The sequence below is a fragment of the Mesoplodon bidens genome, assembly GCF_964165515.1.
Source record: "Mesoplodon bidens genome assembly, chromosome: 6".
NCBI lineage: Eukaryota > Metazoa > Chordata > Mammalia > Artiodactyla > Ziphiidae > Mesoplodon > Mesoplodon bidens.
The window spans coordinates 29,502,016-29,528,420 of NC_138162.1; the positions used below are offsets into that span (position 1 = coordinate 29,502,016).

Genomic DNA, 26,405 nt, shown 5'->3' on the forward strand with positions numbered 1-26,405 from the left:
TATCCCTTTGTACTTAGGATTTCAGGAATGGATTTCTAAGTAGTTTATGGCATGTTCAGTTGCTTTATAAAGAAACAGCAAACCAAAGGCAAATGAGTGATTCCCTGAACCATATTTTCTTAGTTCTTTTTGTGTGTTAATGAATTTTTTACCCTAAAAGGTGTGAGGGAGCAAAGATAGCTGATCTTAAAAAATTAGAATTATAAATTTTTCAATGGGATCAAGATTCTTATGTGTTTAAAACATGGAGAGAGAGATGGCTAGGAGTTCAAATTCTGAATCTTCAACCAGCAACCTACTACCAATTCATATTCCAAAGGGAAATATGTAGCAGGAAAACGCACAAATGTTATTTCTACTATTTTATTTATTACTATAGTCTCAAAAACTTTATGTGGACTGTAGACATAATGAGTTAGGCCAGATTATATGCAGTACCAAGTGTTACTTTTTGTTTAAAAATTGAAGTATATTTGACTTACAATATTACCTTAGTTTCAGGTGTACAACATAGTTATTCTATGGTTATAGATTACACACCATACAGAGTTATTATGAAATATTCTATATTCCCTGTGCTGTATATTACCTCCCTGTGAATTATTTATTTTATAACTGGTAGTTTGTACCTCTTAATCCCCTTTATCTATTTTGTACCTCCCCCTTACTCTCCCCCCTCACACCACTAGTTTGTTCTCTGTATCTGTGAGTCTGCTTCTTTTTTTACTTGTAACCCTTTTTCATAACACTAGACTAGGAGCTTAGTAAATAGCCTCTTGAAACCTTCTCCCTAGACTCTCATCCTTATCCCTAGAGTTCTTATCTATCAGATGGTGAGAAATAACACACAAACACACACACACATTCAAGGAAAAAAATGCCAAAAGAAAGAGACCCAGTCACTCTAAAATCTAGAGTAAAACTAGCCTAAATATACATTTTTCAAAATGGACAGTGTATTAGTTTTCCATTGCTACCATAGCATATTACTACAAACTTAGTGACATAAAACAACACAAATTTATTATCTCACAGTTCTGTAAGTCAGAAGTCCATGTAGGCTCTGCTCTGGGTTTCTCAAGGCTGAAATCAAAATGCCATCTTGCCTGGACTCTTTATCAGGAGACTCTGGAAAGAGTCTGCTTCCAAGCACATTTAAGTTACTGGCAGATTCAGTTCTTTGTGGTTACAAGGCTGAGGTCCTTTTCTCCTTGCTGGCTTTTAGCCAGAAGCCTCTTTTAGCTGTTTAAAATCACCTGCATTTCTCATCATATTGTGTCCTCCATTTTCACACTAGCAACCACAAACCAGATCCTTCTCACGATTTTAATCCCTGTGACTTCTCCTTATGCGGCATCTCTTCTGACTCCATCCTGAGAAAGTTTTTTGCTTTTAAAGGCTCATATAATTAGATTGAACCCAGCTAGAAAAATCCATGGTCATCTCCTTTTCTTAAGGTCTGTAACCTTAATTACATCTGGAAAGTCCTTTTTGCCATGTCAAGTAACATATTCAAAGGTTCTGGGAATTATGGCATGGGCATATTTGAGGAAGGCATTATTCAGCCTATAACACAGTTTATTATTTTTTATTATTATTTTTATTTTTTATTTTTTAAATTTTTTGCTTTATAACAAATTTAATCAGTTATACATATACATATGTTTCCATATCCCCTCCCTTTTGCGTCTCCCTCCCACCCTCCCTATCCCACCCCTCCAGGCGGTCACAAAGCACCGAGCTGATCTCCCTGTGCTATGCAGCTGCTTCCCACTAGCTATCTGCCTTACGTTTGGTAGTGTATATATGTCCATGCCGCTCTTTCACTTTGTCACAGCTTACCCTTCCCCCTCCCCATATCCTCAAGTCCATTCTCTAGTAGGTCTGTGTCTTTATTCCTGTCTTACCCCTATGTTCTTCATGACATTTTTTTTTTCTTAAATTCCATATATATGTGTTAGCATACAGTATTTGTTTTTCTCTTTCTGACTTACTTCACTCTGTATGACAGACTCTAGGTCTATCCACCTCATTACAAATAGCTCAATTTCATTTCTTTTTATGGCTGAGTAATATTCCATTGTATATATGTGCCACATCTTCTTTATCCATTCATCAGATGATGGACACTTAGGTTGTTTCCATCTCCGGGCTATTGTAAATAGGGCTGCTATGAACATTTTGGTACATGTCTCTTCTTGAATTATGGTTTTCTCAGGGTATATGCCTAGTAGTGGGATTGCTGGGTCATATGGTAGTTCTATTTGTAGTTTTTTAAGGAACCTCCATACCGTTCTCCATAGTGGCTGTACCAATTCACATTCCCACCAGCAGTGCAAGAGTGTTCCCTTTTTTCCACACCCTCTCCAGCATTTATTGTTTCTAGATTTTTTGATGATGGTCATACTGACTGGTGTGAGATGATATCTCATTGTAGTTTTGATTTGCATTTCTCTAATGAGTAAAGATGTTGAGCATCCTTTCATGTGTTTGTTGGCAGTCTGTATATCTTCTGTGGAGAAATGTCTATTTAGGTCTTCTGCCCATTTTTGGATTGGGTTGTTTGTTTTTTGGTTATTGAGCTGCATGAGCTGCTTATAAATTTTGGAGATTAATCCTTTGTCAGTTGCTTCATTTGCAAATATTTTCTCCCATTCTGAGGGTTGTCTTTTGGTCTTGTTAATGGTTTCCTTTGCTGTGCAAAAGCTTTTAAGTTTCATTAGGTCCCATGTGTTTATTTTTGTCTTTATTTCCATTTCTCTAGGAGGTGGGTCAAAAAGGATCTTGCTGTGATTTATGTCATAGAGTGTTCTGCCTATGTTTTCCTCTAAGAGTTTGATAGTGTCTGGCCTTACATTTAGGTCTTTAATCCATTTTGAGCTTATTTTTGTGTATGGTGTTAGGGAGTGATCTAATCTCATGCTTTTACATGTCCCTATCCAGTTTTCCCAGCACCACTTATTGAAGAGACTGTCCTTTCTCCACTGTACATTCCTGCCTCCTATATCAAAGATAAGGTGACCATATGTCTGTGCGTTTAACTCTGGGCTTTCTATCCTGTTCCATTGATCTATCTTTCTGTTTTTGTGCCAGTACCATACTGTCTTGATTACTGTAGCTTTGTAGTATAGTCTGAGATCAGGGAGCCTGATTCCTCCAGCTCCATTTTTCGTTCTCAAGATTGCTTTGGCTATTCGGGGTCTTTTGTGTTTCCATACAAATTGTGAAATTTTTTGTTCTAGTTCTGTGAAAAATGCCAGTGGTAGTTTGATAGGGATTGCATTGAATCTGTAGATTGCTTTGGGTAGTAGAGTCATTTTCACAATGTTGATTCTTCCAATCCAAGAACATGGTACATCTCTCCATCTATTTGTATCATCTTTAATTTCTTTCATCAGTGTCTTATAATTTTCTGCATACAGGTCTTTTGTCTCCTTAGGTAGGTTTATTCCTAGATATTTTATTCTTTTTGTTGCAATGGTAAATGGGAGTGTTTCCTTGATTTCACTTTCAGATTTTTCATCATTAGTATATAGGAATGCCAGAGACTTCTGTGCATTAATTTTGTATCCTGCAACTTTACCAAATTCATTGATTAGCTCTACTAGTTTTCTGGTAGCATCTTTAGGATTCCTCTATGTATAGTATCATGTCATCTGCAAACAGTGACAGCTTTACTTCTTCTTTTCCAATTTGGATTCCTTTTATTTCCTTTTCTTCTCTGATTGCTGTGGCTAAAACTTCCAAAACTAGGTTGAATAAGAGTGGTGAGAGTGGGCAACCTTGTCTTGTTCCTGATCTTAGTGGAAATGGTTTCAGTTTTTCACCATTGAGGACGATGCTGGCTGTGGGTTTGTCATATATGGCCTTTATTATGTTGAGGAAAGTTCCCTCTATGTCTACTTTTCAGCCTATAACACAGTTTAAAAATAACAAACTGAGCATGAATTTTTTGTCACATTCATATCATTCTGTTCTAGAACACTGGCTCAAATATTACTTTGGCCTTAATCAATGTCAGCCTTCCTTATCTTTAGAACTGGAGCTGGGACAAAGCTTTTATTTCACTTTACTCGTTAATTTTGTTAAGGTGTCAACATCCTATAGACTTTGACAAATGTAACCCCTAGAAGAACAATGACAGAATTTATAAACAGAGTAATAAGACTACCATTAATACAGGCTGCTTTTGAGTGAGGAATTGGTGATGAAGAGTTCTATGATATCAGAAACATATAATAGCCAAATAAATTTGTATTTTCTTTCATCATGTCCCTGTGGATTAAGGAAACAGAGGCCTTTTGTAAAAATTCATTATTAGACAACTTCAACTTCTTTCATATATGATAATTTAAAAGTATTCTATCAAAAGTTTAAAATTCATCTATCCATTTAGTTATCATTTCATTTGTTCAATATTTTTAACATTTATTCTGTGCCAAGCTCTAGGTACATAAAATACAATATATATCAGGAGCATATAGTCTATACGTAGATATGCTTAATAGTTAAGAGAAATAAAATTTAAAACAATTTATTTTTTTTCTTTATCTTCCTCACCTATTTCTCTCTCGTATAATTCTCTAGTGCATAAATAGAACTGACTTATGCAATCATAAAACACTGAAACTATGCATTAGGGCCAAGAGAAACTGTCTCAATGAAGCTATCAAACCAGTACCCTTTAATTATAAAAATAATTTAGTATCAGAATAGGAAACAAAGATTGGTATAAATTTTAATATGAAGAAAACACAGTGCTAACCCTGAAAGTTATCCATGGCTAACTAGTCTAATCATTACAGTTTTTATGCCAATTTCTCTTCATCCTAAGAGTTTCCCATCAACTCCTCCATTTTCCAGAATGATACTATTATTCTTTATTATTGTAAATGCAGAGTTTAATTTTTTAATTGCCTTTTTAATCCTCTTGCTTAGCCTCCAGTTACTGAACCATTTTCGTTTATTGTTTCTCTTTGATCTTAATAGATTCTTATACAGTTGACCTTTATTTCAGAGTATTCTTCCATTATTTCTGTTTATTAAGTGAGAAAATGTATGTAAAGCACTTGGCACAGTTCCTGATCCATAATAAATTGAAGTTTGTTATGATTGCTCTTATTTTTAATGTTATTTTAAAGGCCTGTCTTCTTGCCTTCTTTAGGAAATACTGAATGACTTACTGAGTTTTTCTTCTAGTTTCTATATTAAATACTTTACAGAAGTATGTTTTCTGGATACTGATGATGTTCTACTGGCTGTTGTCACTGTCTCCTGAGATGTTTATCTGTTGTCATTTCGAAGACAGGCTTATTCACATTACTCTCCATTTTAGCATCCACTGTCTAATAATCATCAATATTATTCTGCTTTTCTATATTTATATAGCATTCTCTTTTCTTTTTTGCTGCCTATTTCTTTTTCTGACAAGTGATCTGATACAAAAGTGAAACATTATATTCCCAAAAGGTATTCCCAATTTAGGAATGTATTTTAGGGAATTAACTTCCAGGTAACATTGCCAGTTCCCATTTCCCATCATATATACTTTTATTTCTGATTGTTTGCTTGGAGTTGTTATTTCTCAAAAGACAGAAAAAGATAGAAATAAAAGAAGTAGGACCGTCATAAACTCCAAAAGAATGTTCATGAAATAAAGGGATGACTTGAGTTGCTTGATGAATACACAGCTTAAATGTCTGCTATAAGAGAAGAGCACCAACAGAGGAAAAAGAATTCTTTAATTTATTTTCCATCAATCAAGACTTCTTCATTTTATGAGCACAGGTACACTATTAGGCAACTAATTATTTATCTCAGTCTTGCTCTTTTGTCTTAAAATATCCTGAAAATTTTCCCCAGGTTCTGGTAAAGTATTTCTTCTTGGATTTCTGAACTGTTTCCCGTATTGTTCTAACTTTTTATATTTGTCCAGTATCTTTATAAGATTTTTTTTCTCCAATGAAATTTGGCAAGAAAACATACACACACATTAAGGACCACTAATGCAATGTCACATTATTTGATTGTGAATTTCCTGTTTCAAAATGCATTTTGACAATACACTTAAGCTATTAAATTATTAAACAACTTAATTATAAAAATATTCTGTTAGAAATCTGAAAAGGCTATTTGTAGAGACAGTAACATAGCTTTTTGTCCAGACTTTCTTCTAGAGCATGAGGAAGCTTAAAGTTTGTCACCCAGATGCTGAGATGGGATAGAAATGGATCACATTGTACTACAGAGATTGAAAGCCTGGGGTGTTTTAAAAGACAGCTGTTAGGGTCGAAGCCAGAGCAAATACATCAAGATAGACCATTCAGGTAAGACTCAGATCTAGAGGGGATAGAGAGGCTAAATCCAGGCATTCAGCACAAAGGAAGAAACGACTTATACCACATCACTTTAAGAATGTACAGAAGGCACAGTAAGAGGTCATGCATGGAGACCCTGTTGCAGTACCTTTTGAATTGTGAAAGTGTGTGTGGAGATGTAGAAGCTGAGAACCTCAAACTAGCTCAGAGGAGATCAAAACTTTGAAATTATCCTTTAGTTAATATAATCAGTATGTTTAATCTGTATATTGAAGCTATTTTCACACCCAATGATAGTTTTAAATATTTATAGCTGGGATAATAATCGTAATATAGAACAAAGTTGTGTATCTGATTTTTCAAATGTTACCTGTCTTTATTAATTTCTCTAAGTCTCCAGTCAGACCTTATCCAAACCACCATTTCTCATATAACTCTTGGTTTATAATTTCTTATGGTTGTGGCTTAAGTTATCTCAGTATTGATTAGGGTAAATACAATGTATGTTAATATCTATTTAAGATATTAAATATTCTTCTGTTCAGGAACTACAGACTTTAGAAAAGAATAGACTGTGATTGCCCCCAAGATCAGGAGTCTGTCATCCATACTTCTGCAACCTTTAAAGTAACCATTACTTTTAAAACATGACTGCCCCGCTTAAACCATGGAAATAAATTAAACAATTATTTATGAAGTATATAGAACTTTGAACGTGCTTATTCAAATATAATCTCTTTTAATCCTAACTATAGTAATTATTACAATCTTCATTCTATGAGTAGGAAAACTGAACCCTAAGATCACAATTTTGTTATCATTAATTATGAGTATTTATAGACATATACAAAAATAGAGGAATCAATCTTCATTTAACCATTATCCATATTCCACATTTGAAAATTGATAGTCTTACTTGCTTCAGCGTCCCTTTGTTTCTTAAATTATTGTTAAAACATATTTCATAACCCCTACAAAATTAGAACAAATTTCTAAAAACGATGACCATTTTCTTACAGAACCAATATGTTTTTATCACAACTAGCAAATTAAAAATAATTCACTGATATCATTATATACCCGGTCCTTAGTAAAATTTTCATGATTATCTTTTTCTAGTTGGCTTGTTTGAATCAGGATATATCATTCCTCTGGTACAGTGTTTGTTCTACTATATACAGAAACCTTCAAGTCAATAAATCAATTAACCAGAAAAAACTTAATGATATGCCTATTCAGAAAAAATATTTTATATTTCAACTCTTATGTGTAACACTTTGCTAGAGAAGTAACATGGCTCTACCCTGCCAAACCTTTTACCACTAATTCTATATTTATGAAATTGCATTGACAGCCATACCAGAGGAATAGCTCAGATGTTGCACTGCTTCTAAAAATATCACTGTAGATAATGAGACAAAAGACATACTCCAATGTTATTAAAAAAAAACTCAAGATAAAGGTGAATCTAAAGAAACTTTAAAAAGGAGAAAGTACTTAGAAGACCAAATCAGAACATTCAAAAAAATTAAAACATTGTAAAGAATGATTTATAATATTAAAATTATTTATCTGATTAAATAAATATTAAATAATTTTTAAATGTTAAGTAGTTTTTATCTGATTGAACAAACATTAAGTAGATAACTATCTTGATCTACTCATGAAGATATTAAGAGCATAGGCTTTGAAGACAGGCTTAAGACTATACTTGGCCCAAAACTAGCTTTGTGACTTTGGGCAAGATTATTAACCTCTAGAAACCTCGGGATTTTGTTGTTTTGTATTCCTTTTGTTTTGTTTTCAGTTTTTTTTTTTACTTTAATAATGGAAAAAAATAACAATACTTAACTCACATAGTTTTTGATGAGAGTTGCATGCCAAAATATCTGTAAAAGTGATGAATAGAGCTCCTGGCATAAATTCTATGCTCACTAAACTCTAGCTATTATTATGATAGTAGTAGTATTTTATGCTCTTTATTATAAATTAATCTATAGAATAAAATAAAATAAATAACCACCCAAACCAAAGACATCACAAGAAAACTGCAGACCAACATTTCTTATGAATATGAATGCTAAAATCCTCAAAATACTAGCAAGCCAAATCTGTCAACATTTAAAGGGAATTATACACCATAGCCAAGTGGGATTTATTCCAGGGGTGCAATGTTGGTTTAACATCTCAAGATCACTTAATGTAATACATAATATCAATAGAATAAAAAATAAATATCACATGATAATCTTAAAAGATGTAGGAAAAAAATTGGCAAAATTCAATACCCTTTTGTTATAAAACACTCAACAAACTAGGAATAGAGGTGAATGCCTTCAATATGATAAATGGTGTCTATGAAGAACCTACTGCTAACATCTTACTTAATGGTGAAAGAGTAGATGCTTTTCCTTTAAGATCAAGAATAAGAGAAGGATGTCTGCTCTTGCCACTTTTATTCAGTATAATACTGGAGGCACAATAAAGTGGTGCCAAAGAATTATGTTGGACCCTTACCTCACATCACATACAAAAATTAACCAAAGACTTAAATTTAAGAACAAAAACTATAAAACTCTTAAAGGAAAACATAAGAGTAAGTCTTCATGACCTTGGATTTGACATTCTTATATGACACCAAAAGCAATAGAAGAAAAAAGCAGATAAATTGGACTTCATCAAAATTAAAAACTTTTGTCCTTCAAATGACACCATACATGTTTACTCTTGGTGGACATGTATGTTTTTCCAAATTCACTTTTTGGCTTTTCAAGAATGCTGATACAAACAGCCTTGTGAATGTATAATTTTATGTATACCTGAAAGTACCTCTGTAGATAGATTCATGAAACTGATGTATCTCTGAATCAGAGTATGTGCATCTTCGCTGATGTGTGCTGCAAAATTTCTCTCTAATTGACTGTACCTGTTTCATTTCCAAATAGTTTTTTCAACTATGCATGATGATCCTACTCTTGGCAACACAAATAGTTTTGTGGTCAAACTCACATTTTAATTTACATTTTTCTGATTACAGTGAGGCTGGACATCATTTTTTGTTTGTTTTATTCATCTGAATTGCTTCTATTAAATTTCACATCTTTTAAAAATTTTAATGAGTTTGAATTTCTAAAGTAAAATGTAGAATGTAATATATATGTATATGTGCGTTTTTGTGCATCTCTTATATTAAACGAGAAATTCAGGAAGGAAATATACCAAACTGTTAAACATAGTTACTTCTGAAGAAGCTAGTAGGATCTGCACACAGTAAAGTGTTAAGTGAGATGGCCGTCTTTTAAAATTTTTTAAATAAGATTTTTAAAGTAAATATTGATACCAAAATATTAAAAGAATAAATTTCACCAGAATGTTTCTAGAAATAAATGTTTTAAAGTATTGTTGCCTATTATTATTTTATTTGCATTTAAAGTACTCTTACATAAAGAGACTTAGATCTTAAGTTCTTAGAAATTTTATTATTTTACTTATTTTATTGTCTGCTTCTCCCACCCCATACTCCCACTTTTTCTTTGTTCTCTCTTTCTGGTTCTCCTACTACATGGTTATTAGAACTCCTGGACCTATTTCCTTGTCTCTTAACTTTTTCTACTTTGTGCCTTTATAACTGTGTTTGGAAAGAATACCTTGGCTCAATGTTCCAGTCCACTAACTCATTTTTCAGTATTTCCATTCTACTAGTCATCCCATCTATTAAGGTGAGGTTTCTTTCAGTAAATATGGTTTTAATGTCAAAAAGAGATCTAATTGCTTATTTTGTCCTCAGCAATCTGTTCCTTTCTTATCCATTAATTTCTTCCCTGATGATATTAATTATACTTATTTCAAAGTTTACCTTCTGTTTACCCTTGGGGTTAGTTCTGTTTATTGTTTTTGTTTTCCTCAAATATTTGGTGATTCTTGATCATCTATTCATGTTTATAGATGAAAGTAGAGGTTCATCACTCTAGCTGGTTAGAATATATTTTTTCAAACTGAATGATAATTCCTGTGCTGCTGAAAATCAATGCAATTTTTTTTTTTTTTTTTTTTTTTTTTGCGGTACGTGGGCCTCTCACTGCTGTGGCCTCTCCCGTTGCGGAGCACAGGCTCCGGACACGCAGGCTCAGCGGCCATGGCTCACCGGTCCAGCCGCTCCGCGGCATGTGGGATCTTCCCAGACTGGGGCACAAACCCGCGTCCCCTGCATCGGCAGGCAGTGCAACCACTGTGCCACCAGGGAAGCCCTCAATGCAATTTTTATCACAGGATCCCTGACTTTGGTGTTCTTCCAGAATGCTAGAAAGTCCATCTTAGCAGATTTTCCATAGGTTATGCAAATGGCTTGTTTTCTGGCTGCATGAGTTCTCAGTCCTGGTAGTGTTATATATAGTTCCCTCAGGGGCACACTTTTAGACTGTTGTTTCTGACAGTCAGCTTCATCTGCTATTTGATTTCAGGGATGGATGCTTCAAAATTGCTATATATTGATTGAAGAAAATACTCTTTCTAGACTTACTGTGAATGCACACACACACACACACATACACACACACTTCTTAGGAATGACAGAAAAATATGACAGAATATTCACCCAATTCCATACAGATGAATATATATATACATGTATATATATATGAAATAAAACCACAAGTGTTCAGTTCTCAGCTAGACTCAATCCCTTTAAATATTCGCCATTTTCATAAATATTATTAGTTATTATAATTGAATATATGTGCTAAAATATAAATTTCCTTTTATAGATAAAACATGTTCAAATGCTTGCTGTTTCCTTTCATTTGGTGTAAAAGGAAATGTTCTTTCCTTTGTTTTTTTCTCTTCCTTTATTTGTTTTCCATTTTCCTTCTTTCTTCCTTTGTTGTCTATTCATCTCCAACAGAGAAAAAAGGGGGAAATATTTGCATTTTAAATTTAAGCAAAAATGGTGACTTGAAAATGATCCTTGTTCTCTATGTCAAATTCTTTTGTTTTGTTTTGAGCAGAAATTTAAGGAACTTTCTTGGTCTCTTTGAGTTTTATTTTCCTAAAAGGAAAGTTATGATAGAAAAGTGTTTTAGTCATAGATTATGGAATTGATAAGATGTTGTTATCCCCTCTGAATACAGTATCAAATAATAGCTTTAGATATAGCTTCATATTTTTTTAATTTTATTTTTTTATACAGCAGGTTCTCATTAGTTATCTATTTTATACATATTAGTGTATAAATTTCAATCCCAATCTCCCAATTCATCCCACCACCATCACCCCCACTCCGCTTTCCCCCTTTGGTGTCTATATGTTTGTTCTCTACATCTGTGTCTCTATTTATGCCTTGCAAACCGGTTCATCTGTAACATTTTTCTAGATTCCACGCATATGCATTAATATACGATATTTGTTTTTCTCTTTCGGACTTACTTCACTCTGTATGACAGTCTCTAGGTCCATCCACATGTCTACAAATGACCCAGTTTTGTTCCTTTTTATGGCTGAGTAATATTCCATTGTATATATGTACTATATCTTCTTTATACATTTGCCTGTTGATGGGCATTTAGGTTGCTTCTATGACCTGGCTATTGTAAATAGTGCTGCAATGAACATTGAGGTGCATGTGTGTGTTTTTTGTGTGTGTGTGTGTTTTTTTTGTGTGTGTGTTTTTGAATTATGGTTTCTCTGGGTAAATGTACAGTAGTGGGGTTGCTGGGTCATATGGTAATTCTATTTTTAGTGTTTTACGGAACCTCCATACTGTTCTCCATAGTGGCTGTATCAATTTACATTCCCACCAACAGTGCAAGAGTGTTCCCTTTTCTCCACACCCTCTCCAGCATTTATTGTTTGCAGACATTTTGATGATGGCCATTCTGACAGGTGTGAGGTGACACCTCATTGTAGTTTTGATTTGCATTTCTCTAATGATTAGTGATGTTGAGCATCCTTTCATGTGTTTGTTGGCAATCTGTATATCTTCTTTGGAGAAATGTCTATTTAGGTCTTCTGCCCATTTTTGGATTGGGTTGTTTGTTTTTTTAATATTGAGCTGCATGAGCTGTTTATATATTTTGGAGATTAATCCCTTGTCCGTTGATTCGTTTGCAAATATTTTCTCCCATTCTGAGGGTTGTCTTTTGGTCTTGTTTATGGTTTCCTTTGCTATGCAAAAGCTTTTAAGTTTAATTAAGTCCCATTTGTTATTTTTAAAAAGATCTTGCTGTGGTTTATGTCAAGGCTGTTTTTCCTATGTTTTCCTCTAAGAGTTTTATCATGTCTGGTCTTACATTTAGGTCATTAATCCATTTGGAGTTTATCTTTGTGTATTGTGTTAGGGAGTGTTCTAATTTTGTTCTTTTACATGTAGCTGTCCAGTTTTCCAAGCACCACTTATTGAAGACACTATCTTTTCTCCTTTGTATATACTTGCCTACTTTGTCATAGATTAGTTGACCATAGGTGTGTGGTTTATCTCTGGGCTTTCTATCCTGTTGTGTTGATCTATATTTCTGTTTTTATGCCAGTACCATATTGTCTTGATTACTATAGGTTTGTAGTGTAGTCTGAAGTCAGGGGATCTTATTCCTCCAGCTCCATTTTTTTCCCTCAAGATTGTGGTGGCTATTCGGGGTCTTCTGTGTCTCCATACAAATTTTCAGATTTTTTGTTCTAGTTCTGTAAAAAATGCCATTGGTAATTTGATAGGGATTGCATTGAGTCTGTAGATTGCTTTGGGTAGTATAGTCATTTTCACGATATTGATTCTTCCAATCCAAGAACATGGTATGTCTCTCTATCTGTTTGTGTCATCTTTGATTTCTTTCATCAGTGTCTTATATTTTCAAATCTGTTTCAAACCTTTGATGTAAAACTAACTGTACCTTTAGATCTGTAGTATTGTACATCATCATTTTAAAAGCTTAGCTTAAAGCAGAATTACAGGGACTTTATAGGATGCTTCTCTCTTCATCCTCTTCTTTCCAGGTTTGCCTTAGTAACAGAGTTTGAGCACATTTCAGCTGTAATCAGAAGTGTCTGAACAAACAGCCAATGAAATGTTTCCAGTTTGCTCATCAGAGAGCTTTGAGAACCAAGAGCTTAAAATCTTCCAACGTCTCAGGAGTTTTTAATTCTTAAAATTAATATTTCCCCTGGCATACTGATACATGTACATCTGCTAGGCTGCATATTTTAATGAGCTAATGTCTACCATATGCCATCTGCAATCTGCGCTCACCCTGCTTGTGTGTCTGTAATATTAACAGCTTAAGCAGGCATTACCTTTAGCAGTCACAATCGTAAACATGCAGTTTGCTATTCAGCTCCCATTTGTCACATTGTCACTTAAGAAAGGAAAGTGATTTCTTTCTCCCCTCAGCTCTGGCAACTGGTAAAACTTATTAAAATGGCCAGAACATTTTTACTGTCCTACAGTCTCTGAGTTTCTCAGCCAATAATATTCGTATGAATACCTGCCACAATACTTGACACTTCTTGATACTTCTCACATCCATTCTTTTATCTCTGCTTCCACCGATGCTACCTTATTTCAGGTAGCCATCAACTGTCACTTGGATCACTGCAACAGCCTCCTAACTCCTCTGCCTCCAGTCTCACCTCCTTCCATTTATCCCCCACGTTGCTATCAGAGCGTTCTTTATAATGCAGCAATCTTATTATTGCTACTTGATCCAACTCTTCCACTGGCCTCAGGATAAGTTTGTAATTCCTCAGCATGGCATCCATGACCCTTGTCATTGAAGCATTTTCTTCTCCAACTTCATCCCTCATTATTCCCTACTTACTCTCTTCAGATTCTAAATATGCAAATCCATAAGTAGTCTCACTCTCAAAATATTCTCGCTGATCTCTAAATCCTTGTATATGCTGCTGCTTCTGCCAAGAATTCTCTCCCCAAATTCCCACTTTTACCAAGAAATCCCATAATCTTCATTTGATACCTTATGTGAATCCAAAGCACCCTGCATTCACCACACTTTGCTGTAATTGTCTGCTTATATTCTCTTCTTCTATAATTCAAGGTAAACTGTTTATATGTCAGTATTAAGCATTATTCACCCTTATTTCTCAGTCCTTAGTATAGTTTTGACTTACAGAAGGTGTTCAATAAATGTGTCAACAGGATGCTAGAGTTGAGCATATTTCTAGAGTTGTACCATCCTTGAAAACCATCTGAATAGCTACTAAAGATTTTCTACCCAAATGCATTTCTTTACATTTTATGAATGGATTCAGTCACAAAAATATTCTTCATGATCTTATAAGACCCTATATTTTGGTCTGATATAAATAACTCCATTTTATGGAAATAATATAACATTTAACAAATGGATAAGCATCATGTGCTAATACAAAAAAGTGAATATTTGAAGAACTATTGGTATCATAGTAGTGAATTTATACTATCTTCCAGGGAATGTGCTCAGTACTGGAGCTAAAAACATAAATAAAAGATGGTCTTTATTTACTAATGAGTCCAGGCCAGCATGGAGATCTTTACTCACAAAATAGTCCTGATAAGTAAAATAGTGATACTGATTACAATAATGATAATTATGGTAGCTAACATATAATGAGGCCTCACTATGGACCAAGATCTCCTCTAAGTGTATTAGTTTACTGTATTGACTCAATATTCACAACAACCCTACAAGTTAAGTTCTATTACTTTACCCATTTCAATGACTTTTGCTACATTGGAGTGGTTTAAGGCAAGTTGTGAAATGAAAAGGTGTCTATTCAACTCTTTGAGTAAGGTTTGCTGTTAAGAATTGCAGAGAAATACAATGTTAAGCAGAAGGAGATGTGGGAATAAGGTGAACGGTGTAATAAACTGGATGAGCTAGTAACATAGAAAATGTCTGTCTGGAAATGGGATGAATAAAATTGATTTTTGGAGTCAGTGTTATTATTTTAGATGAATGATAATTGTCAAGTAATTGAGTAGTGACTGATGCACACAAAGAGAGATACAATTATTTGTAGCAAACTGGGGTGAATACTCTTGTACTACTTGTCATAAGGCCTTACATGGCATAGAAACAGATAACTGTTCTGTTCAAAGGATATTTTTTTTGTAAAGTTATCTTTTCCAACTTAAAAATTAATTAATTAATTAATTAATTTTTTGCTGCATTGGGTCTTCGTTGCTGTGCATGGGCTTTCCTTAGTTGTGGCAAGCAGGGGTTACTCTTCATAGCAGTGCACCAGCCTTCTCATTGCGGTGGCTTCTCTTGTTGCAGAGCACGGGCTCTAGGTGCGTGAGCTTCAGTAGTTGCAGCATGCGGGCTCAGTAGTTGTGGCACGTGGGCTTAGTTGCTCTGCAGTATGTGGGATCTTCCTGGACCAGGGATCGAACCTGTGTCCCCTGCATTGGCAGGTGGATTGTTAACCACTGCGCCACCAGGGAAGTCCCCCAAAGGATATTTTAAAACAACATTTTATCTAAATGTAGGCCTATGTGAATAATAAAACTTTGACATTTGTCCTTGAAAGTGAAATATTAATATGCATTTATCAATTCATGACACACATTTATATGCATATATACACATTAACATCTCTAAACAATATCTCCATTTTAGAATGAGTTTTCTTACATTTTGCTTTGTTAAGTAATTTCTCAGTATTGTAAAGTAAAACATATGCACACAGTCACAACCATTTGAAAAAGACTGTCTGATTTCTCCTTAAATTTTCTAGCACATTTTTTAGAGGTAAGAAAGACCTAGGGAGTTTCCATGACTTGCTTGAAATGTCAGTTTGTGGTAAATTTGAATCCCCTCCAGTTGTTCACACACTAGCGTGTACCTTAACCTTTTCTCAACCATGAGTTCTCTTATTGGAAATTAAAAATATATGTGGCTCTATGAGTGCGGGAAGATGGCCGAACAGGTGACCAAGTCAGTGCTGTTCGTGTGTCTGGGTAACATCTGTCGATCACCCATCGCAGAAGCAGTTTTCAGGAAACTTGTAACTGATCAAAACATTTCAGATATTTGGAGGATAGACAGTGCAGCAACGTCCACGTATGAACTAGGAAACCCTCCTGATTATCGGGGGCAGGCTTGCATGAAGAGGCATGGTATCCCCATGAATCACATTGCCCGGCAGGTTACCAAAGAAGACTTTGCCACTTTTGATTATATGCTATGTATGGATGAAAGCAACCTGAGAGATTTGAATAGGAAAAGTAATCAAGTTAAAAACTGCAGAGCGAAAATTGAACTACTTGGGAGCTACGATCCACAGAAACAATTCATCATTGAAGACCCTTATTATGGTAATGATGCTGACTTTGAGACCGTCTACCAGCAGTGTGTGCGGTGCTGCAGAGCCTTCCTGGAGAAGTTTCGCTGACCCGGGTCCAGTCCTGCTGCGGCCCAGGTTTGTTCCCACAGGCCTGCATTCTCAGTCAGGTGTCACAGTGTCACCATTCCCTAGCCAAGGCCGCAGCCCTTTTTTCAGTTGACTCACTGTTTCTTACCTTAAAAAATAACTGTAGATGGAAATCAGTTGTTGCGTTTGGTGGACGAATAAATAAAAAATTTTGATTCAGACAGTTTATGGGGTTAGTGTTCTTAGACTAGTTGAACCTCCCGCTTTGCCCCAGTTACAAAAATAGTGGAACAAACAAAGTAGTAGAGCAGCAAAATAGAACATAATGAAGCAAAACATCACTGTAAGGCTTGTCAGCATCGGAGCCCATTGGCACTTCCAAGAATCTGCACGACCTCTTCCCTCTGTGCGGACAGGGCCCCTGCCCTGCACTACCTCCTGATGCCAGGGCCTGGTGTCCAGTGACGTTGGCGATAAGTGTTCATACACACGCACAGTGCACACTTACGCATTTACAGGACAGGAAGGAGGAAGGTTTGTGTGACTAATCTTCAGCACCTTCACTCCTTAGTTTGTGTCTGTCTAGTTGATTTCATAAGGAAGTCAGCTTATGTGTTCCTGTTTGAACCACTTTGCCTCTGGAAATGTGATTATGTCTGGGAAGAAGGACACTTGTGTGCTGGTTTACCTTAGGGTCAGTGTGGGGACCACGTCTGCTTTTACATGCATGTGAGTAACCTGAATGTCAAATATAGATCAGCTTAAATGGGAAAAAAATAGTAAGTGGGAAAAAGTCATTTTATGTTGGAATGCGTACATATTGATATGTTAAGTATTCTTTTATCAGTGCTTAGATTATAGGCAAATATAGGTAATTTCTGTGCACTTGGAGATAACTGATCTAAAATTCATATGAATATATGTCAGAAAAGATTGTTTTCAAATAAACTGGGGAAATTACAAAAATACAACTAAGTACAAAAATATATATATATATATGTGGATTCATTTATGTATACGTTGTCCTTAACAGTAAGACTTTTAAATAGAGTAAATGTGAGGCAGTCTGAGTTACTGACTAAACGAGTCATTGTTCTGCAGACTTATGAAATGGGGTGTACCTCTGAGTCACTTTTGTTTTCACCTTTGTTCTTCTGTCTGTGGTGTGCCAGCAATCAGTCACATTCACTCTCCCTCATGAAAATATATTGTTGTTGCCCTTCAGCTCTCTCCTCATAGCCTGGAAGCCCCAGGAGACATTTAAAAGACAAAGATCAATCTGCTTTTAGAATGTTAGAAGATTGCATTAACCCATGACGCACATTGGTATCACAGCAGGATATAACGGACCTCTAAATCCTAAGGCTTAGAAGTTGGCTTTTTCAAGAACATATGACCCAAGTCACCCTATCCATTCCCATAACAGCCTCTCTCACATAATAATCAATTTCAACCCACTGAGCATCCAAGTGAATCCACAGATATGCAGTCTATAAGTTACACCATAGAAAAGAATCTACTTGTGTCATGCTTCTGTAACCACACAGTTACACATCTTCCTGCAATTATACCCTCTTCATGGAACTAGATCGTACAGCACTATAACTCCAGATAAGTTCGGTGGGACAAAAAATTTAAAAAATAAAAATTTCAGACAAACAGAATCAGGTTCCCCTGGTACAAATTTATATTATTCAACTCATAACTAGTTGCATATATACTCTTGAAAAATAATAGCAAGTTTACACAGAATTTATACAGTGTAAATACACAGTTCTGCAGTGGAAAACACTCCAGCAGCCCAGTTGCCAAAAATACAGGCTATATTGGAAAATAGGTTTGGAAGATTCAGGAGTGTCCTCAGAATACATTTTAAAGCACTAAGGCTAGCCATAGTTCATTCCAAATGTTTCTTTAAGGCCCTATCAATATAATAACTCAAAAGATGAATAAATAAAAAGTACTACATAAGTGAATAAAAATCATGTTTTAGTTGAAAAAGTTTTCTGTGAAAGAGAAAGCTAAAAAGCAATGAACTCCCTATTCCACAAAAACAATTTTTTTTATGGGTAGTTGTGTGGTGCTCAGGTAGCCCACACAATATTGAGCATGAAGTAAATAAACATTCAAGCTGCTGCTGTCAAAAAGACAGAAAATACCATAATGCTACATATGATGTTCAGATTCCAAGAAATAACACATAATGATATAAGCATGCATGTTATAAAGAGAGCTGCAGTATCACTCAGCCACTTCTATTAATTTGAAATGCGAGCAGAGAGAATATGCCAAGCAATTTACAGGGAAGTGAGTCCTTTTCTAGAAAGCAATTTATTTACTATATTGCACCTTAATATTTTGCTTTAGCGATGTCCAAAAACTCTTTTGGCTGCTGATGTGACAAGCAAGAAACTTAGAGATAAGACATATGTTAAAGATACAGTTTCCAGAATGAATAAAAACTACTCCATATACAGCATACAGGTGATGTATTATCACCAATTTGTCAGAGAGGAGGAGCTGCAGACAGCTATTAATATCTTTCATATGTCTTTTAGTCAACTATTTCATAGGTTAATACTATCAAAAGTGTGTATAGTTTTTAATGTTTTAAAATTCATCTCTAAAGATCCTTTTGTGCTCTTTATAATGATCCCAAATAAAGACTCCAAGAATACTTTGAAATACTGAATTTCTGGATTCTCTGGACCATTCTTGATATTAGTGCCCAAAATAAGCACAAATATAGAAAAGCAGCAACATCCTCAGAGTGCTGGCTTATTATAAAAGTCACACACGCCCATGGTAGAAATTTTTTTTAAAAATATGTAAACATAATTAAGAAATTAATAGTGATCTGTATTCTCACCATCTGGAGATGTTGGTATAAATCTTTCCCATCTTTTTTGTTATGAATATATACATTTCTATTAATTTAAAACATTAACAAAATATACTTACGACTGCACCATTCCCTTCATTAAATGCAAATATTATATATTGATGCTATTTATTTCTCAACAATATACAATCATATATATCATCTAAATTTTTAAAAATAACATGTTTATAAATGACTGTCTCCAGGCATGTGAGCAAGAAAATGGGAGATGAAGACATAGAAATTGCCAAGTATGATACCCTTGAAATATATACACATATATTTTCCTCATATGTGTATCTATGAGAAAGAGAATCTCTGACTAGATTTTTTGCAATAAAGAGAATAATGCTTTTAGAAAGCTATGTGGGATTAATAAAATTATGTCATGCAATAAAGATTTTAAATCTAATATTATAAGTGATAAAATAAAAGTGCATCTATGTATGTCTCAATGATAGAAAATGGCAAGAGGTAGAAAATATTTGGATAAAGTAATAGACTGAAAATTCCACTTAGTATACATATAATCTGCAACTAGAAAAATAGATGTATAGAGTTCATTAAAACTTCAGGAGGCATCAATGTTCCAAAATTTCTAGGAGGGAAGTGGTGAATTGAAATTGTTAACAAGTGCAAAAAAAATGTGAAATAGAGGAGGAAACATCAACATATCTTGCTGCTGCATGAAAGAATACTGAATACTTGTGAAGATAATTAAGAATATGTGTTATTTTCCTGAATAGGTCTTCAACACTGATGAGATTGGTCTATTATAAAACTCCTTGTTGATTGTATATTGATTTGAAAGGTGTGTGCAGGGGGTGGGAGGAATAGCTTTAAAGCAGCAAAACTCTATTTTTGGAGTTAATGCTTCAGTAGACTTTAAGAAAAATCCTATAATTCTCTAGAATTCTAAACATTTTTCTTTTGTGAGGAAAGGAAATTAATCTACCACTCCTTGAGTTAAATTTAAAAAAAAACAAATATCTTTACCTAGTTGAATATATAATTAAAATATGTTTAATTTATTAAGTTGAACATGATTTAACAGACAAGTTGCACCAAAAGTTTTGCTAAATCTGTACAATGCTCTTATTCACTTATTGTCGTGCTATGCTTACCTTATGTTTGAGATCTTGTTTCTTTCAAGCAAGATTTTATTTTATTTATTTATTTATTTATTATTTTTTATTTTTTTTGCGGTACGCGGGCCCCTCACTTTTGTGGCCTCTCCCATTGCGGAGCACAGGCTCCGGACGTGCAGGCTCAGCGGCCATGGCTCACGGGCCTAGCCGCTCTGCGGCATGTGGGATCTTCCCAGACCGGGGCACGAACTCGTGTCCTCTGCATCGGCAGGCGGACTCTCAACCACTGCGCCACCAGGAAAGCCCCAAGCAAGATTTTATTCCTTCAATTTATAGACCACAAGATGGTCAAAGCATTTAAGAGCTACCAAATAAGGGTATCTGCTTAACCATATAGCAGATTTAATTAATAAATGATCCTCAATTCACACTTAAAGAATTTTTGCCTTAACAAAAATTAAATGATTTATGAATAAATTAATCAATGCACTCTTGATTAAACATATTAGAAACTATGGAATGAAGCCACAGTTAGTGTTTAAGCTTTTTCTTCAGCAGCAACAGATTAAAACATTGAAACATCCACGTAACTTCGGGGTTGTACTTTAAGTCAGTTCAAATCCCTTACCTACTAGACACTTGCTCTCAGGAGTCATCAGAGGAGTACTTCAAAACATGGCTGACATCACTGAATGATGATGTGGTGTAAAAGAAAGTTATGGGAATAAATATGAGGCTGACTCCAAAACACTTAGGTTGAGTGATTCCTTATTCCAGGCTTCAAACCTCCCTGATGAAGCAGTGGAAATCAATCATTTCCTCAGCACGATGCTTGACCTTCAGAAAAGGGTTGAATGATTTGCTGCAACTTTATAAAGAGGTGCAAAGAGACCTTCATTAACAGTCTGCTCAGCTTATAAGTCATGTTTTTACCTAAAGTGATCTTGAAAGAACCTTCAAAGGAACAGAGATGAGAATCTGATTAAAATAGCATCTGATTGGCCATCCTTGACTCAGTCTTCCCCAAATTTCAAAAAAATATACCAATGAAGACACAGAAAGGGATAAAATCTCATCAAAACACTGAGAAATAACACTAAGTTTTTCACTAGATTCTTTAAGGAAATTCCATTAAATACATGAATGACCTATAGAGTTAAATAATGAAGCACAACTCTAGGAAATTCATGATTTAGTGCCTATCAGAGAGCAAACCTGTTCCCCTTGGGCCTCCCACTATGAATCCTGATTCAAAGGCTCAGTACAGCCTTTTCTCTATATTATACCCCAAATTATCAACTGAATTATATTTAAACATACATTCGTGAGCCCAGTAAAAGAAGTTTTAAATAAAGGTGTGTAAACATATATATATATATATATATATATATATATATATATATATATATATATACACTTATATATTTTAATAAGCATCCTGGGTGATTCTTTGGCACACTAAAGTTTGAAAACCACTACTCTATATCATAAGAATTCTTCTTAAAAAAAAATAAAAGTTAAAAAATAGTAATATACAGGTAATACAAACTCTGACCACAGGAATATGACAGGAGTAACATTTCTTTGAATTTTCCCTATTTGCCACCACCATTTAGCCCTCAGATTCTGTTTATATATAGCTTTCATGAAGACCTTCTCTATTAATGTTGACATGGAGATTCAATAAGGAATTTTCTTATTTTTCAGTACTTCTAAATAAAGCCCCATCAATATGTCATTCAAGTCCCAAGAAACAATTAACTTTACATTAGGTTACAGAGAATAAATAAAGATTAAAAAATCATCAGAAAGCATATGCTTTGACAGAAGATATAAATTTGTCAGAGATCCAGTTTAAGATCAGGCATAGCAATTTCTTAATATGCAAGCTAGAAAGTGAGTTTAGTGTTGGTTCTGCTCAGATTAACAAAATTAGAAGAGCCACTTATCCCTTAACTTTGTAAAAAAACTTATTTCTCCCATTTTAGTCATGGAAAAAAATATAAAACTTCTGTATGATCAAATAGGCTTTTAAAACTATGATCTCCTTTAGTCATATAATGTAAAGTCTCATCAAAAGAGCTAAGACCCTGGGCTATTCATCTCGACACCATATCTGTATGTTAAAGAAAATAACACTTTCAACTACAGGTGCTGTTTTCTTTTCACTGAAAGCATATATCAGAAAGTTCATCAAATGCAAAATACATCAAATGACTAAGTATCAGCTAAACTGAAGATCATGTTTGCATAGCTCACCTACAACTTATCGATGCAGTCCTAATTAAATCATGCCAAACCAGTTCATAGAAATAAGGGCATCTGTAGGGACTCTGGATAAAAATGTTACTAAGACAATCCTCAGGGATAAATCATCCTGATAAGGATGAAGTGCTGAACTATTTGGGGGGAAAGTTCAGTAGTTAATGATGTGGAGCGGTCAGAATGCCATTGTTCAGGTTAGCTAGAAGGAACACCAGTTTGTGGACAGGAAATATAGTCAGGATAATTCAATGACAGGTTGAACTATTCTTGATGAGAGCAACATCTCCCCTGCTTCCTCCTTCCTTTGGTTGGCACTGAAACCAAGAGGACCAGTAGGAGATCTAGAAGGAATAAATAGATGAATAAATGTAAAGCCCAACGAACTGTAATAAAAACCAAACTCCAAAACCAAAACTCTGGTCACATCATTGAAGAAATATATCAGTTTAATTCTACTTATTGTGATGTGAATATTTTTAACAAGCATCTCCAGTAGTATCTTTGGATAATCCAACTAACCATTGGAGAATCAGAACTTTTAAAATTTCTGATTTTAAAACTGGTTCACTGGGTAAGAAGATTTGTATTCATGAAAGACATGTAACTTAGATGAATTATATGTTTTCTCAGACTGGTTCAAGCGTTGTCTGAATTTAAAGCAGGCTCAAAATTGGTGCCTCTTAAATGTGAGTTGGGTTCTCTTTTACTATAGAAAGACCTCGTAAATCTATGTGTGTGTGAGATTAGTAACTGGGAGTGCATAATAAGTACCTGAACGAATAAAAAGGAAATATAATCCATGGGGAGTAGGCAGAAAGGGCAGGAATACTTGTGAGGTATTAGGACAATGAAATGTGTTTAAAACAGCACAACCTTTTCACACCCCTTCAACTGTAGTTGTAACCTACAATGCACCAAAAAAACGGAGTTAAGTGGAAAGCTGTGTTTAAAAGCAAGATTCATCACTATAAATGCTTTGAATGCTGTTAAATACATTTTGATGCATTTGGAGCTCCAGAGTCTGAGTGAAATGCATTACTGTGGATTTAAATTAAAGATATATGTGTATCTGATAACTATTTGCTCAAGGGCTAATTACCTTTGATTTTTTAATCTTTTAATTGATGAGATCAGGAAAGCTTTCCTGAAGGTATTACAGTTGATATTTCTCTTGAAAAATCAGTAAGATTTCAACATATAGAATTGACAAATTTTAGAATATGGAAAAAAAATGCAAGCAAAGCCATGGGTAAAGAATATGGAGCTTAGAAAAGTGATTCTGAACAGAGAGGAATGTGAGGTAAGGCTAAAAATATGTATTAAGGCTTTTCTGTAAAGTGACTTAATTCAGTTAGGCAAAATAATCGAAGTTTGAGGCCACTGGAGGCATCTAGGTAAGCTTCACAGATCACAGATCACAGGTACTGGCTGCCCTCAGAAGGCAGTCAGCCAAACACTGTGTGCTCAGGAAAACCCACCAGCCTAGTCACCTGAATGGCTTAAATGGAAGAACTCTGATATAGATACAGAGTTAAGAGTAGTCAAGACAGGAGGAAAAGCATCAGCACCAGAGTGAAAAGTGATATGGTACAGATTGGAAGGGGAGACTGAGAGAAGGTCCTCAGGAAATGAGCCAGATAGAAAAGGTCAAATTAAAACCATGACACCACCTCTCTTCTCGCTCCATCTTCTACAGCTCAATGTAGTTCTGCTTAAAGATTCTTACTTAGCAAGATTCTGTGAAATAACCATGTTTTTATGTTTTTTGTCTATTAGTAAAAAATTTTAGTGGCCCTCTATATAATTATTTTGTCATATCCATAAGCACTCCAGAATTAAAGTTACTATGAATTAATGATGGTTATAATACAGTAATATCTGTAGTATTGGACTGATTTGATTTCTGAACACAAGTGTTGGTTTTAATTATTTTGTAAAAATTTAAAGCAATTCAATCCTTGATTATAAGCCAAATACATCTAATCAGTTTGAGCCTGGGGATAGCAATCTGGGTAGGATTCTTTTTCTTTATTTTTTAAAATTAATTTATTTTTTGTTGCATTGGGTCTTCATTGCTGCGCACAGGCTTTGTCTAGTTGCGGTGAGTGGGGGCTACTCTTCGTTGCAGTGCGCAGGCTTCTCATTGTGGTGGCTTCTCTTGCTATGGAGCACAGGCTCTAGGCGCACGGGCTTCACTAGTTGTGGCTCGTGGGCTCAGTAGTTGTGGCACGTGGGCTAAGTAGTTGTGGTGCACAGGCTTAGTTGCTCCGCGGCATGTGGGATCTTCCCAGACCAGGGCTCGAACCCATGTCCCCTGCATTGGCAAGCGGATTCTTAACCACTGCGCCACCAGGGAAGCCCTGGGTAGGATTCTTAAGTTTCTTTTATCTCAAGAATACTTTCTTGACCTTCAGATCCCCCAAATTTTACAACTTTCTTTCCTCTCCCTCACAGGGATAACTCTACAATGGTTTATCTGCATATTATATCATTCTCCAGTTTCAATCAATCACAAAAAGTCTATCTATTCTATTTCTCAACCCTCTTTTCCAACCTTACATATCTCTCTATCCTCCACCTATGTTCATAATATGGGCCATTAGCTTTTCTGCTCTTGGATTATTGTAATAGCTTCCTAACTGGTTCTACCTGTCTTCAGATTTGCTCGCCTCTAATCTAGTCTTGAAACTACAGCAAGAATTTTTTTTCCTAAAATTTAAATCTGATTATCCATCACCTGTTTAAAATTTGTAATAGTTTAAAGGTCTCAATATACCACAGTATACTCTGACCCCTGCATTTCTCAGAACATACCTCTCACCACTACCCTTTCACACTCTATCTTCCAGGCACATTTATCATTTTCACTTATCAGAGCAGGCCATGCTCTCTCACATCTCTAGGCCCTTCAAAATTTGGAGCCCTTCAGTCCTTGCTGCTCTGCCCAACTCCATCTTATTATGTAGGATTCATTTAGACAACATCCTGCAGCCTTATGACACTCTATACTTTCCACATTACAAATCTCGCCACTCTTTGTTGTAATTGCCTCTTTGGCTCTCCACTAGACTCTTAATTCCAAGAGGGCAGGATCTGTCTTATTCACTAGGGAATTTTCATCTCCTAAACCAGTTCTTGATACATAGTAGCACTCAATAAATGTTTCTTAATTAAATGAACGAATGAGTGGGAAAACAGAAAAGTCCTTAAGGTATCCAGTGACTGTGCTGTGTTCAGTATTAATCAAAATAAGTATGGGTTCCAAGAATGAGATGAAATTTCAGAATACAATGGCCTTAAGGGATAGAACACCTAGAAGATATTTAAAACACACATATACACACATACCACAGAGTAAACGACTTCAAACTGCAACAAATGCCTGAATTGCATTTGTTTGCTTCAAGTAAATTTAAAGACCTTTCAAACCTGACTATAACTATTACATGATATCCTAAATATTAAGTGAAATATCTAAGAAAAAGGAGGCTGAAATAA

At 35.0% G+C, this 26,405-nt stretch overlaps 1 protein-coding gene across 1 annotated transcript; it reads left to right on the top strand.

Moving 5' to 3' along the window:
• Positions 1-16,205: 16,205 nt before the first annotated feature.
• LOC308618816 (low molecular weight phosphotyrosine protein phosphatase) lies at positions 16,206-16,899 on the top strand. Its single transcript, XM_081237087.1, has one exon. The coding sequence runs from the start codon at positions 16,218-16,220 to the stop codon at positions 16,692-16,694; it is 477 nt and encodes a 158-aa protein (XP_081093213.1). The 5' UTR covers positions 16,206-16,217; the 3' UTR covers positions 16,695-16,899.
• Positions 16,900-26,405: the final 9,506 nt, after the last annotated feature.

Excerpts from the sequence above, each read along its gene's own strand:
- LOC308618816 (XM_081237087.1), top strand. The coding sequence starts at position 16,218 with ATGGCCGAACAGGTGACCAAGTCAGTGCTGTTCGTGTGTCTGGGTAAC.